The sequence below is a fragment of the Cryptomeria japonica genome, chromosome 3 (assembly GCF_030272615.1).
Source record: "Cryptomeria japonica chromosome 3, Sugi_1.0, whole genome shotgun sequence".
Lineage (NCBI taxonomy): Eukaryota > Viridiplantae > Streptophyta > Pinopsida > Cupressales > Cupressaceae > Cryptomeria > Cryptomeria japonica.
In genome coordinates this window covers 303,284,524-303,300,947 of record NC_081407.1, presented here as the reverse complement: position 1 = coordinate 303,300,947, position 16,424 = coordinate 303,284,524, and the positions used below count along the sequence as shown (strand labels likewise).

General features: G+C 43.7%; 1 protein-coding gene across 1 annotated transcript; it reads right to left on the bottom strand.

The window, feature by feature from the left end:
- Window positions 1-571: 571 nt before the first annotated feature.
- Window positions 572-1,189, bottom strand: LOC131874109 (uncharacterized). Its single transcript, XM_059217351.1, has 2 exons — window positions 851-1,189; window positions 572-694 (listed from the first exon to the last, which is right to left on the bottom strand). Exons 1-2 carry the CDS (start codon window positions 1,187-1,189, stop codon window positions 572-574), a joined length of 462 nt encoding a protein of 153 aa, XP_059073334.1.
- Between the last annotated feature and the right edge of the window lie 15,235 nt (window positions 1,190-16,424).

The window sequence follows — 16,424 nt, the reverse complement described above, 5'->3', positions numbered from 1 at the left end:
TGAAGATCAAACCCGTTCGAATGTGTGAAGGTATCCTTTGGTTTATTTTATGATTTTGCATATTTAATGGTTCTTCATTGATGTTTTGTTGAATTTCATTATAGATCTAGGGCTTTGTGGTTAGAATTAGGGTTCGCAATTAAGGGTGTAAATTTAGCATATACATTTTGGCATGCCTAGTGAGACACTTGAACTTTGTTTTTAACAATGAAGTCCATCGATATGATATCCCATTTCCAATCTAGAACTAGGTTCAATTACAACAACTCGACGTGATGCTAATCCTTGGCCTTCACTCGCTAACACTCCAAACATCGAGACACAAAATCTTCTATATATCATATCATGCCAGACAATGGTACAAGTATCGAAGATACGTGTGCATCTTCTTGACATCTGGATGTGTTGAGTAAGGTGCACAATGTGTCTCTTTCTACATCAAAACATGAAGTCCATTTGAAGGTGGTACATAAATATGACCCAAATGGCAAAGAAGACCATCCGACTCCAAAGAATAACCTGCAAATCTCCCCTCTAGATCTCTCCCTGAAGAAATCTTTGCGCTAACCTCTTAGTACCAAATATCTAAAGGAAGTGCACTAAGAATCTGACTCCTCAAATCTACAATGAGAGCCATCGTTGATAACTCATGCCTCCTGCTACTCAACACATCTGCCACAACATTCTCCTTCCCCTGAATATACTTAATGTCAAAATCATACTCACAAAGATACTCCATCCATCGTCGCTGCCTGGCATTCAAATTTGGCTCAGTAAAGATATATTGCAAACTACGATGATCACTATGCAATTCAAACTAATGCCCAAGAAGAAAATGCCTCCATCTCACCAAAGAATGAACAACTGTCGCTAACTCCAAATTGTTAGTGGGATAATTCAGCTCGTGATCCTCGAATTTGTGAGACTCATGGGCAATAACACGTCCATCCTTCTTTAAAACTATACCCAAACCTTTCAAAGAAGCATTAGTGCACACTACAAAATCTCCTACTGGATTTGGTACTGCCAAGATAGGTGCACTAGTCAGATGCTCCTTAAGAGTCTGGAAAGTTGCTTCACACTTCTTTGACCAAACAAACTTATTCCCTCTCCTCTGAAGAGAAGTGATAGGATGATCTATCCTTGAGAATCCTTGAACAAGCCGATGATTATATCCTACAAGGCCCATAAAAATGCAAACCTCACCCACATTAGTAGGTGTTGGCGAAATCCACAATCGCTTGAATCATAGAGGGATATACTATGCTACCCTCTCTATAAATAACATGGCCTAGATACTTTACCTTAGTCTGAAAGAACTCACACTTAGCCAAGTTGGCATATAACCAGTTCTCACGAAGACACTGCAATACTTGCCTCATATGCTCCTTATGCTCCTCCACGGTCCTCAAATATATCAGTATATCATCAAAGAACAAAATATAAAATCTATCAAGGCTAGTCATGAACACTTTTTTCATCAAACTCATGAAAAATGAGGCCGCATTGGTAAACCCAAAGGGTACCACTGAAAAACTCATAGTGTCCATAACGAGTATGAAAAAATGTCCGATGAATGTCCTCTTGAATCTGAAGTTGATGATACCTTGACATAAGATCTATCTTAGAGAAGACCTTAGCATCCTTAATTTGATAAAAAAGATCACCAATCCTTGGCAAAGGATAACAATTCTTTACCGTCACCTTGTTCAACTGTCGGTTGTTTGCCACATACGGGTAAACGATTAAATACAGAAAGTAAATGCACAAAACATAATGAGAATATATTAAAGAACCAGTCCATGTATTAATTCAACAATCCATGTACATCAAGTGATTATAACATCACACTCAGATATGACTATGATGATCCCACTTCGAAGGAAAGGTATGCAATATATAATACCCGAAGGGGTGCGACCAACAACCACGTCCAACTGCCCTTCGGGAAGACTAACTGACTGTCGTAACCCACAATTACTAACGACAACATAACATAATACGACAACATAACATAATGATTATTCTCGACAACATTATCCCCCCAAGAAAAGAAGTCATCTCCGGACGATTTAATACAAAATAGAGATGATGTTCATACGCTAAACAGAATCAAGGTATAGAAGAAGGGGATAGAGGGGGTGTCCTGGAAGCAGCAGGTGGTAGGGCTGATGATGATGCTGGTGTCAGTTGTGCGCACATATCGTACACCTGTTGTGTTCACACCTGCAGGTCCCGCTCAACAACCTTTCTATGTTCAATTGCAGAGTTAACCATCTAGGCGACCTCTAGGAGCTTTCTCTCCTTGGCCTCCACAGTCTCTCATGCCTGCCCCAGACTAGTGCTCAGGGTCACCTGCTCTGCCCTTGTGTCCTCTAATTCTGTAGCTAACTGTGCCTTCCCGGCAGCGAACTGAGCCCTCTCGGCTTCCCACGTCACCTCTCGATGATCCAAGTCTCTCTGCATGGCCTCAACCTGGGTGGCCAACTCCTCCCGATCTCTCTCCGCGGCCACCCTTGTAGTCATATGTCCTGTAGACACAGACTCCGTTTGGTGAAGAGTGTAATACCCTTCCCTAAAGGTCTGCTCAATCTGCCTCTCGAGAGACTCCACTCTACTCTCCACTACTGGCATGCTCACTGCCCATGCGGCCAACATCTCTGTTGTCTCAGTCTCTGGCCATCCACCTCTCTCAAAACAGGCAGCAAATGCCTACAGACAACCCTCTCGCATAAACCTGAGCAATCGCTCCAACTCCTGAATGGTGTTGTCTAGGCCCTCCGACTAAAGAGAGGCGATAACCTCCTTCCCTCGGCGGACCTCCTCCTGTAGATAAGTCTGTACCAGCTTCTGAAAGTAAGTCTTCCCTCGGCCCACCATATCTTGGAGGTAAGCCTCCACATCTACCTAACCTGGCTATCTGGTTTCCGTGTGGATCTCTACCTTGTCTCGCTGGCTGTCCACATGGACCTCCACCATCTACTCCAGTGCCAACTCCCTGCCCTGAACCTTCGTCGAGTGTGTCACATCTCTAGGAGAACCTTCACTATCTAAGTCCACAACCTCTACATCTAAGTCCTCCTGAGGGTCCCTGCACACGGGGGCAGCCCGTGAGAGAGAAATGGTAGTAATCGGCCTAGGCGACATGGGTGTCATCTCTAACTCCTTGCTCAACCAACTATCCTCCTCGATGGAGTGTAGTATCCCCCCACCTAGTGTTGTTGTTGTCGCTGTCTGCTCGTGCCCCTACACTTTCCCTGTGGGTACAGATTCACCCACTTCTTCTAATGGAACTATCTCTGTCCTCCCTTCCTTGGTCCCCGATGGCAGCCTCATTACTACCGGAGGCCTTTGCTCCCTGAAGACCAGGATGGACGCAATGACACCTGTAGGTGGACTCAAATATGCTGAGGCAGTCATCATGGGTGTGGCGAACAAGACTTGAGGTGGAGGTGTGGATGCTGGTATGACCTCGACTAAGCTTTCCCCACTATCTTTGTCTGAATCACTCGAGGCTTCCGAGGTCTCTTCCCACCTGTTGTCAAAGTCGTTAGACTTGGACACATCCTTCCTTTGCCTATTCTTCCCTACCATAGGTGTCAACCCTATATCCATATGTCGCCAATAGAAGACGGGTGACTCACCTGGTGCCAGACTACCTACATCCTGTCAGCAAGTACTAAGCCCAGTCATACTGCACCCCATTCATAAGTCCATTCATCAAAATAATCTGAGGTAGGGCGATATCCGATGCACGACTGGACCCGGTAAGTCGGCTCTTCATGACATCCTTGATGCAGCACCAAGGCCCTTCGACTAAAAATGACTTTTTCATTCCCCTATTTTTTGTGGTGTTGGTCATAGAGGCAAGTTCAACCAGTGTAAGGTTGCGGGAAACCATCTTCACCCAGTGTTCCTTCATGTCCTTATTCATTTTCTTAGCTTTTAACTCCGCTTTCTTCCCATTGTGGCATGGTATGCCAAATACCCTTGTAAAGTCGGCTGCTATGAAGGAAACTTTTAGCCTATGGTCACCATAGTCAAATGTGCTCATTTTGGAGGTGGCATCAAACATGTCGACCATCATTCGCAGTGGTACCTCAAATTTCTTTATGGGAAAAACAGGCATCTGGATAGCCTAGTGAACTCCTACTCGCTGTAAATTCTTTTTCACCTCGTGATCTGCAACAATCACCTGCCACCACTTGCAGCAATCGGCTCCATTCACACCCTCGAACACAATAGTGTCAGCGGTGACCTTCCCCATGGCTGTGGCTTTGGCTATTTTTGGCCTGTGTTTCTATTTGTTGGCGCTGGTGCTTGTATCCACGCCTCCTGCAACTCAAAATTTGGATGGTAAAACCCTCGCGGTCTTGTCCATGTTTGTCTGCAACTTTGCTCACCAATGGCATTTCCCGACTGAATGCATTTCCTGTATTTTGCCTCCACTTAACGCGCCAGCTGAGATATGGATGACTATAGAACCGTTACACCACTTCCCCTTCCCTACGACAATGGTTGCATACCTACATGACTGCAACAACCCCTTTCTTCTATGGCAGATATGCCAGGAATCCCTTCTTCCACAGGACTGTCCCCTTTTTCTTCAGGATGAAGGCCTATGACTGCATGTGCGTGGCTTAGCACGGGCTACGTGTGCATTGGTTTGGCGCGTCTACGTGTGCATTGGTTTGGTGTGGGCTGCGTCTTATTTGTGCCGACTATTGTGGCAATGTTTTGTGTGATGGTTTCCACTGCACGTGGTTCCTATCGTGGGTGGTGGTTCCATCGTGGCTTTTTTTTTTCAATTTTTCAATTTTAAAAAAAAAATTCTATATAGTTTTCCTTTTTTTTTTTTCATTTTTTTTTTTCATTTTTTTTTTTTCAATTTTCTATTTTTTTCAATAATTTTTCCCTTAGGACTCGCTGGTGCGGCTGTCATTTGTGGTACGGTTTCAATTTGGATCCATTCACAACCTCGGGCACCTATTTTCCGGCCAACATTTTTAGCCAGATGGCTCCGTTGGCCCCGACTTCGCGAATTTGGAAGGGTCTTAGCCATCTCACCTTAAACTTCCCTGGTTTGATCTCGTTTTTCCCATTGTATTTCAAAACTAGTTGTCCCAGGGTGAATCTTACCCATTTTAAATGTTTGTCATGCCGTACTTTTCTTCTGGCTTGTGCGACCTCTGTGGCCCACTGTGCCACCATTCGATGCTCATCCAACTTGTTCAAGTTGTAAAGTCTCTCCCGTAGGCTTTCCATGTCTCCGAGTCTATTTTCAATTGCTATTTGTAGACTCGGCACCATGAATTCGACAGGCACCACTGCTTCCCGACCATACATCAGTTGAAATGGAGTTTGATCGGTGGTCACCTTGTAAGTCATTTTGTAGGCCCATAATACGGAGGGTAACTTCTCCTCCCAATCTTCCTTTTCTACCCCACAGGACTTGTAGATTATCGACACCAATATTTTATTAGTGGCCTCAACTTGCCCATTGGCATGTGGGTAGCATGGGCTCGATAATGAGTAGAAAGTCTTAAACTCGGTGGTCAACAACCATATGACATGGTTCACAAAGTGGCCCCCTCGATCACTTGTCAACTGAATAGGTATGCCATATCTTGTAATAATTTGTTCATAGATAAATTTAGCCGTACTTACTATAGAGTTATCCGGGAGAGCCCTCGCCTCCACCCACTTAGTCAAGTATTCTGTCGTGACCAAAATGTAATGACACCGTCATGTATGGCTAGCCTTAAGAGGCCCTACAAAGTTGAGCCCCCATCCTTCGAAGAGTTCCTGTGCCTGCGAAGGGTTGAGGGGCATGAAGTCCTGCTTCAAAGGTTTACCCAACCATTGGCAAGTGTCACACCCATTGTAAAGCCTCTCCCGTAGGCTTTCCATGTCTCCGAGTCTAGTTTCAGTTGCTATTTGTAGACTCAGCACCATGAATCCGACAGGCACCACTGCTTCCCAACCATACATCAATTGAAATGGAGTTTGACCGGTGGTCACCTTGTAAGTCATTTTGTAGGCCCATAATACGGAGGGTAACTTCTCCTCCCAGCCTTCCTTTTCTACCCCACAGGACTTGTAGATTATCGACACCAATATTTTATTAGTGGCCTCAGCCTGCCCATTGGTGCCTGGGTAGCACGGGCTCGATAATGAGTGGAAAATCTTAAACTCGGTGGTCAACAGCCGTATGACATGGTTCACAAAGTGCCCCCCTCAATCACTTGTCAACTGAATAGGTATGCCATATCTCATAATAATTTGTTCATAGATAAATTTAGCCGTACTTACTATAGAGTTATCCGGGAGAGCCCTCGCCTCCACCCACTTAGTCAAGTATTCTATCGTGACCATAATGTAATGACACCGTCCTGTATGGCTAGCCATAAGAGGCCCTACAAAGTTGAGCCCCCATCCTTTGAAGAGTTCATGTGCATGCAAAGGGTTGAGGGGCATGAAGTCCTGCTTCAAAGGTTTACCCACCCGTTGGCAAGTGTTGCACCCCATGACCCACTCCCTGGCGTCGTTGTGTACAGTTGGCCACCACAAACCTGCCAGGAACACTTTGCGTCCCATAATGTCTCGGCCCATATGTCTTCCTGTGGGTCCTTCGTGTGCCTCCCTCAATACACTGGGGACTTCCTCCTCCATGACACAACGCCTTAGTACCTGGTCTGGTCCCATTTTGTAGAGTAAGCCATTGATCAGTGAAAAGGTCTTGCTCCTTAATACTAGCTTCCTTCGTTCTCCTGGAGGCATGTCCTTTGGGAATTGGGACGTCAACAAGTACTCTCGAATATTCTTGTACCACGATGGGAGTACGGCTATTTGGAACAAGTGTGCATCCAGGAAGTCATCATTTACTCCCTTCGGAGGTTCCCCCGACTTATTCTGAGACAATTGATCAGCTATGACATGGCTTCGTCCTGGTCTTACCACAATTATAAATGTGAACTCCTGTAGTAGCAATAGCCAACAACTTATCCTTCCTTGAATAATAGGTTTGTTTACCAAGTACATTAGTGCCTGGTGGTCTACGTAAAATGTGAATGGTGTAGCGAGTAGGTAATGTCAAAATTTCTGTACGGCGTAGACCATGTCGAGGGCTTCGTGTTTCGTGGTACTATAGTTCTTTTTCAGGCTTAGAGAGCAACCTGCTCGCAAAATAAATCAGATGGTCCAACCCGTGTCCCCCTACCTAAGCTAGTGTAGCCCCGATGGTATAATTTGAAGCATCCAATTGAACGTGGAATTCCTTATGCTAGTTCGGGTATGCGATTATGGGTGCTCCCATCAATCTCGTTTTCAGCTCTTCAAATGCATCGCTCTGTGGCTTTGTCCAGATGTATGGCTCCCCTTTCCGTGTCAAACTATCCAACAGGTGGGACACCTTAGCGAAGTTCTTGATGAACCTCCTGTAGTACCCTACATGACCAAGGAAAGACTTCACCCCAGTGACGTCTGTAGGAGCTTCAATTTCTACTATGACCCGAATCTTGTCAGGGTCCGTTTTCAATCCTTCTTTGCACACAATGTGTTCAAGCAATCTTCCCTGTGGTACCATTAATTTACATTTCTTTGGATTAAGGGCCAACCATGCCCTTCGACATCTCTCCAGGAACTCCTCGAGGGCCTTTAGGTGGATGTCCTACCCGCTCTAAATAGACCAATCATCCAGGAAAGCTTTGAAGTTACCTACGGACATCTTGTCGAAGATGTGCAAGATGATGCGTTGAAAGGCCGCCAGTGCATTACATAGGCTGAATGGCATTCGATTGTATGCATACACACCATACTCCACCATGAAGGTCATTTTCAACTTATCTTCCTCGGTGATGGATATCTGGTTGTACCCAGAGAACCCATCCATGAAGGAGTATATTTCATGTCCAGCCACTTCCTCGAGGATGTTGTCGGTGAAGGGTATGGGAAACGGGTCTTTAATAGTGACAGTGTTCAGACACCGGAAGTCTACATAGATCCGGATCTGATTGGCCTCTTTCTTGAGGGAAATCACAATGGGAGACACCCATTCACTTGTCTGCACCTTGAAGATTATGCCCGCTTCCAACATCCGGTCAATTTCATCATTCACCCGTGCAACATAATTTTTGTTCATACAGTAAGGTTGATTCCTTACCGGTTGGGCTCCCAGTACCAATGTTATATGGTGTACACATAGCTCTGGGGGCACGCCCTTTAGGTCCTTGTACGTCCATGCAAAAACATCCTTGTATTCAAGGAAAATTTTGAAGGTTGCGGCCTTCAGCACTGGATTCCAGTCATCTTTGACAAGGAAGATCTTGGGGTCACTCGTCTCCCCAAGATTTATCTTCTTCAAATTGGCTTCCTGATATTTATAGGTTCGCCCTTCAGGAACTGGTATGCGGGAGTGTCATTCACACAAGCCTCGCCTTTCTTGTACTCTCTATATTCTAGAGGAAATATATTTGGTTCTTCCTCGATACTCAATACATTGCATGAGGGTGTAAACAATTCATAATCCTCCATTTGCTAGTGGAAGAGGCCATTCAAGGAGTCCCCGTCATCCCCTGAGCATGCTTCCAGTTCTAACACCCCTTCGTCATTGGGCTCCATACGGCCTCCGTGTCCATCCTCACCTAGCTAGTCTCCCTCAGATTTCGACTCGGAGGAGGATGCCAACTCCTCGCTCACCATCTGCGTACAAAGATTGATCACGTACTTCCTCTCCATGCTTTCCAAGGAAAGCGTATTCCGCTTCCAGTTATGATTCTCCTTTGCTGCAATTAGCCACCCCCGTCTGAGAATGGCATCGTACCCTTTCTACTTTAGTGGAATCACTACAAAATCTAGCATGAATGGTTTCCTGCCAATCATCAACTGCTGGCCCATGAGGGTACCGAGGGGTTTAATCCCGCGTTGATCTGCCCCTAGCAGGTTGAACGTGGGGGGCCACAATGTAGGCTTTCCTAGTTTTTTCCATGTCTCTTCTGGGAGCACATTTACTCCTGACCCTCCGTCCACAATGGTGTCCGTCAAGGTAATCCCCAGGATGTCCATTTCTACCACCGCCGGGTGGCGTCCGTTGTTGACTACTAACAACATAGGGTCGACCGTGGGGCTTACGACCTCCCTCATTTTGGCTTGTGTGGGTACAGAGTTTAAGATAGTCGTTTTCAACTGTAGCATGGTTTCAAGGAGGTCTTGAATCTTCACGGGTACCTCTATTTGCAATATTTACCATAGGATTCTCTCTTCTCCCCTCGTCTGATTTGTGGCCTCGTGGTTGTTTTGTCCTTGTGCCACCATTTCCTTTGTGATCTTGATCTTGATTCCCGCACTCTCTCGGTCTCCGTGCGAGGATCTGGGTATGTAGCCTTTTTGGCCTGTGCCCTTGTGATTGCCAACACTTTTGCCTTTGTGGATTCGATGTTCAAAAGGTTTACTCCTGGCTTTGGGCAATTTGCATCCTCATGGTCGCCTGGCCCACACCATCGACAGAGGTGCTGAGGGGTGGCTTCCTTCATGCAATCCCAGGAGAAGTGCCCCCATTGATTGCAGGCCCTACATTGGATCATTGGTAGGCCCTTGGCGTCATACTGGATAGGGCTTGGGGTATTGTTATTGTTATTCCTTCCACTGTCGCGTCTGTTATCTCGGTTTCCTCCAGATGATGTTGTTGTGTTGGTTTGTTGGGTCATACCCGCTGGTGCGGATGTTGTGGCCTTCTCAGTGAACAACACTTACGTATTTCGGGTCTTCATATTGTATGGGCACTCCTTGATGGAGTGTCCCATTACTTGGCAAATTTCGCAAAAGGCCTTCTTTGGGCATGTACCCTTTGTATGTCCTTCCTCCTTTCAGTCCATGCACCACACGTCTCCTTCAGTCCGATTAGTAGAGCCTTTCATTGCTTTAAATCCCCTCATCATACGCTCCATGTCCCTTTGCAGGGCTGTCACTTTCTTTTTCGACTCCTCGTTACCACTCTCATCAGAGGAAGAGTCAATTTCCTCAGAGGAGGACTTCCCCTTTTTCTTGGATGTTTTGTATTCATTGTCTAAGTCTATAGCCCTATTGTATGCATCATCATATGACAAAGGAGGGACTATCTTCAATTTCTTCTTCAAACTGGGTTTTAGGCCTTCTACAAACCACCTCTTCTTGAGTCCGTCGGCTGGCTGACTCTCCATTTTCCCAATTAGCTCCTTCAGGTGCCTTCTGTAGGCACAAATTGATTCCTTTTGTCCTTGTTTCATACTGTATATCTCTACCACTATTTCATTATCATCCTGGAGTAGGCGAAACTCCTCCTCGAAGGCTTTCCGTAGCGTGTCCATGTGGCCATTGCAGTTTTATCAATACCGAGTACCAGTCGATGGCAACTCCCTGTAATGTCACTAGAAATTGCATCGTCAATTTGTCCTAGTTCGTGACACCATTGGCCATCCATATGGTTTCGCAAGTTCTGTAGTGCCTCATGGGATCCTCCTTCCCATCGTTGATGAATTTCAGCAGCTTCTGCCTATTGGCCATTGATGGGGGTCGTGTCCCTAGATGTGGCTGTGTTTTTTGTGCACCCACGCCACTTCCTTCGGCACCGGTGGTGTTTCCTGTTTGAGTGAATGGAGGTACAGTGTTTTGGACCCGCGTGCTTGGTGTGATGGGTCGCAAGAGGGGGTCCTGTCTGCCATGTGCCCGTGCCTCCTCCGCACCTACGGTCATCTAGTTTCCCTCTCCTCCATTCTCACCCTCATCCTATGTTTTCTCCCTTCGGTGGTCCTTCATGCACAGTGTAAGCGATAAATTCCTGAATTGATCCTGGGTCTCTTCGACCAGATTTCTTCGTAGCCTTGTTTCCTCTAAAAATTCTTCATGGCTTCTCACCCTACGGTGTTCTTGTGACACATAGAAATCTCCTTCGGCTTCTTCTCCTACACTCTGTGATACCTCCTTGGTTCCCTTCAAGCAACCCTTCGGTAGGTCATCCTTCGGCAAGTTGCCTCAAGCTCCATCTACGTAAAACTTGTTCCAGAATCAAGGCTCTCTGTGCGGCCTCCGACTCCTCACTTTGTGCCTTCTTACTTCTATCCTTATTTAATAAGTTGGGCATTAATTCACGTACAACTTCATAAATAGCAACAACAAATAAAAAATAGAACACTTCTTTATTAATTCATCCCGTTAGATACAATTTATGTCAGTAGTACGACACCATGATTAAAGTGCAGAATGTTCTTTATTCTTCCTGGAGGTTCAGGGATCAATTTCCCCTTCACCTCTTGCCATCACGCTCTGCTTCCCAGAGATGATTGTTTTCTTCGTACTATCGGAGGACCTGTTGGCATCGCTCCTCATGGGCAATCTCCTCTAGTCGGGTTCGCTATGCCATTGATGCTTGTGGAAGAAATCGGGGGAGGTGGTTCATCAGCCAATTCGTTGCGGGGCTAACTTCTAGTGTGGTCCACATGGCACTTGTTGGGTCTTTAGCCTTTGTGGCCTCTCTTCGGATGTAGGTCTCGATTGCCACCTGAAGCAGGATTGAGAATTCCCTCGTTGCAGTGTCCTCTCCCTCGTAGACTTTCGTTTGTGCGTCATCGGCCTCTGGGTTAATCTCACCAACGGGTAGGCCCATCGTGTCCGTTCACCATCCACTCCTTCCTTTGCCGAGTATGTTTAGGCAACGGTGCCAGAAGTTTGCCACATACGGGTAAACGATTAAATGCAGAAAGTAAATGCACAGAACATAATGAGAATATATTAAAGAACCAGTCCCTGTATTAATTCAACAGTCCATGTACATCAAGTGCTTATAACATCACACCCAGATACGACTATCATGATCCCACTTCAAAGGAAAGGTATGCAATATATAATACCTGAAGGGGTGTGACCAACCACCGCGTCCAACTGCCCTTTGGGAAGACTAACTGATTTTCATAACCCATAATTACTGATGACTACATAACATAATACGACAACATAACATAATGATTATTCCCGACGACATCAGTAATCTATACACAAGCAAAGAGATCCATCTTTATTCTTAAGAAATAGAAATAGTGCTCGCCAAGGAGAAACACTAGGACTAATGAATCCCTTAGCTAAAAAATCCTCCAACTGCAACCACAACTCACTCAACTCCTAAGTAGTCATCTGATAAGTTGCCTTAGATATCGGCTCAAAACCGGGAACTAGGTCATCCAAAAATCAATGTCACGCTTAGGTGGCATACCAGGAATCTCTCTAGGAAACACCTTCGAAAACTCTTGAAGAATATGATGAATGAAAGAGATCATCTTGACTCTCCCCTTGATCCCAGTCATTCATTGTGACTGCAAACAACTGACATCCTTGTTGCACACACTGCTTCAACTGCATAGCGTAAATCATGCAACTATAAATAGGTTGTTGCATACCCACAATCTCCACTCTCTCACCACAATTATCAAGACACTTTACCCTCTTACAACAAAAATTAATCTTAGCCTAATGTTCCTCAAGCCAATCCATACCCAAGACAACACTATAGGACACCAAAGAAAGAACTCGAAGGTCCATAGTGGTGGAACAAACTCCTAGATCCAACACATAGCCATGAAGAAAAGAGTCTATTGTCACCCTGGAACCCCTTGCTAACTCAACTGGCCACTTATCGGCTTGCTTTGTCATTGAGAGTTTGCATCACTCTACTAAAGATGGAGAAATAAAAGAATTTGAAGCTCCTGAATTAAACAATACTTTGCAATAAATACCACCTATCTCACATGTAGTCTCCACAATTGTACCTTGGTACTTAGCCTAATGGTCATCAACCGTTACAAAGACTTGGTGAGATCTCCTTGCATCTCCTACAGTAGGCTCCGAAGTTGTTGGCCCCTGACTTGACATTCGTGATGATCTTTGAGGGCAATGTATTACTATATGACCCTATTGGCCACAAGTGAGGCAAACTCCCCTACTAAAATCTTTTCTCGTTGAAGGTGCACTAGACTGCCGATAATTGCCTCTGCTAGAGTTTTGATGAGAAGTCTATGCTGGCTGAGTGGCATGAAAATGCTTGATATGTTTCCTATTTAAATCTCAATCTGCTTGTGAACCGTCTTCATATGCAACATTTTGACGCTGAAAGTTCTTCTGTTGAAACTGTCCACCCTTGAATAATGGAGGATAACTCCTAGCAAACCCTAATGCCTGCGACTATGTGCCTCTTGCACCAGATCCTGAAGTTGGGGCAGCACCAACCTGCACTCCTAACTACTCTCCTAGAGACATAGCTGAATTCTCCTTGACCAATTATGCCTTCTCCAAGGCTACCTCTATAGTCTTGGGTTCAAAGACCCGAACACCTCCACTAATGCGAGCATTAATGCTCCTAACAAAATGTTGCATAAGCATAGCCTCATCATCCACTATCCCTGCATACTGCTTAAGTTCAAATAACTTATGCTCATATTGCTCAATTGTCATGATCAATTGCCTAAGGTCATGGAACTCATTTGACTTCCTCTTCCTCCAAATATCTGATAAGAAACAAGCATGAAACCGCTCTAGGAACATATCCCATGATACTGATGCAATATCCAAATTAAGCTTCGGCTCCTCAAGATGCCGCTAGGTGGAAGCAATCCATGAATATGCATGATATTGCACCTAGCCATGGTGTTGTTGTTATATGGATGCATAATAAAACACCTACCCAAATCTAAGAGCCAAGTCTTTGTCTTAGTCCTACTGCTAGATCCATCTTGATATGGAATTCTATCATCTCTCCTCTGAGTAAAATGCTCTCTCTCTCTCTCTCTCTCTCTCTCTCTCGATACACAACTCTATCCTGATGATTGGAATTATGAGACTCCTCTTGCTGATTCTCCTCTTGACCCAGTCCCAAACACGCAAGAATCTCCTAAAGAACATTAATCAACTAAGGGACTGTATCATTTCCCTGTCGATTCTCACCATGGGCTTCCTTCTGATGATCATGCTACTAATCCTCCCGATGAGCCTCTTCAGAAACCTCTAGACAAGTATTTTTTTGAGTGCCCACATGGTCACCTCTCCCACAGACTCTACCCCTATGAGGCATCTTATCTAAACAAGGCGCAAAGGCATCTATAAGGTAAAATCTAGAACAAAAACTGCAAAGAAAATAACTCGGAGGGATAACCTCAAGGATAACCCAAGCTACAACACCACTACACATAATAAGCTCAAAATGAAACTAGAGTACCTAGTGTATGAACATGAGCTCTGATACTAGATGTAATACCCGCCAAAATACCCTAGAGAAACTAACCAACTAAACTAGGAAATAGAGAAAAAAAAATTTAAAGAACCAATATCATACATACATACTAACATAATTTCCAATAAATGCACACGGTCACCTCGCTCACAGACTCTACCCTTATGAGTTATCTTATCTAAACAAGGCACAAATGCATCTATAAGATAAAATCTAGGGCAACTAAAGAAAACAACTAGTAGGGATAATCTCAAGGCTAACCCAAGCTATAACACCACTATGCAACCAATATCATACATACATACTAACATATTTTCCAATAAATGCACACGGTCACCTTGCTCATAGACTCTACCCTTATGAGTTATCTTATCTAAACAAGGCGCAAATGCATCTATAAGATAAAATCTAGGGCAACTAAAGAAAACAACTAGTAGGGTTAATCTCAAGGCTAACCCAAGCTATAACACCACTATGCATAATGGGCTCAAAATGAAACTAGAGTACCCAGTGTATGAACATGGGCTCTGATACTAGATGTAATGCCCGCCAAAATACCCTAGAGAAACTAACCAACTAAACAAGGAAATAGAGATAATGCTTTTTAAAGAACCAAATATCATACATACATACTAACATAATTTTCATTAAATGCATACATCAATTAATCATGAACTTATGAACATAATTACGCAAATGAAATTAAATTACATCACATAGATTAACATTTCCGAGGGTATTCCAACATCATCACTTAACATACAACAAGATAGGATCCACATCTAATAATACTAATGCATGATTTTACCTTTTATTAATCTAACATTCATTTCACCTTAAGAACATAGGAAAGTAAATATTTAACTACAACATTTCCCATACATGAATTATAGCTAAATAATAACATCCCTTAATAATAATATCATTCAATCAAGCTGTTAGGGTTTGGGCAGATCCGAAGAAAATACAAATTAACAATTATATTGCGATTCTATTCTCTCCTTCCAATACAGAAAGTTTGTAACTTTAAATATCAAAACTTTTTAATGTGCATTTGCACCATACTAGATCTACCTCAAGCAATTAAGCTTACTAAGAGGAACCTCGCTTTGATATCAAATTTTGAAACCAAGGTAGGACTGACAGGGGGGTGAATCAATCCAAAAAAGAAATTAATGCAACACATAAAAAATTAAACAACCACACACATGAACACCAAGATTTTCTACGTGGAAAACCCAAATAGGGAAAAATCACGGTGAGCACCTGCCCACAAAAATATATGCACTATGTATATTAGATTACAAGAAAAAGAGCTCATTGCTTTGGACTTGTAAACTAAGGCTAACTGCTCTGAGGGAAAGATACAAAAGAGGACTTACAAATCTAAAGCTAACTACAACAGGGCAAGATACAAAATGATATGAAAAGAAAGATTTCCTAATCATGAAGTTATCCTTGAACTCTGCATCAAGAAACCAACATCGACACACACAACTCAGACCTCAACTGCCAACACTCTGTCTCATATCTCTATCATAGTCTTATCGCAACTTGCATATCATTTGAATACAACTCTTGTTATCTTCTCTTCACCAAACCTCACTCACTATCTTTACATCACACATCTGCACTCCACACCTCATCTCTTACTTCTACTCACTTCCCATACACAACTCAATCAAGTACACATTTATAATATACAAGATAGATCATCAAATCTTGAACCAATCTGGCTTGAGGGAAATAAACCCTCTGGACCAAAAACACACATGCTGATCCACTTCAAGAGAAAGAGGGGACAAAAACACATCTTCCATTGATCAATTCACTGATCTGCAATCACCATAACATAACTAATAGCACACCAACAAGCTACACATCCATATAAACAATTAATAGTCAACACATATCCTCCAATGCAAATAAATCTAATCTGGATCTCCACACGCTACAATGACACCCCATAACACATCAAACAATATTACACAAACCATATCCGAACCCAAAGATAATTCTATCATAGACTATCACAATCAACTATGAACAATGCCGCAACACCCAGAGAACACAATGATATTTTTAAACCACAAAGCTATCTTATCCATGATATTAAAACTATATCCAAAGAAGGTAACAATTAAAAACAACATTAGCAACACTTTTTAGACCT

Excerpts from the sequence above, each read along its gene's own strand:
- LOC131874109 (XM_059217351.1), bottom strand. The coding sequence starts at position 1,189 with ATGGGCCTTGTAGGATATAATCATCGGCTTGTTCAAGGATTCTCAAGG. Across the intron at positions 695-850 it reads CGACAGTTGTTCATTCTTTG|GGGAAGGAGAATGTTGTGGC; the intron begins GTGAGATGGAGG and ends AAGTATATTCAG.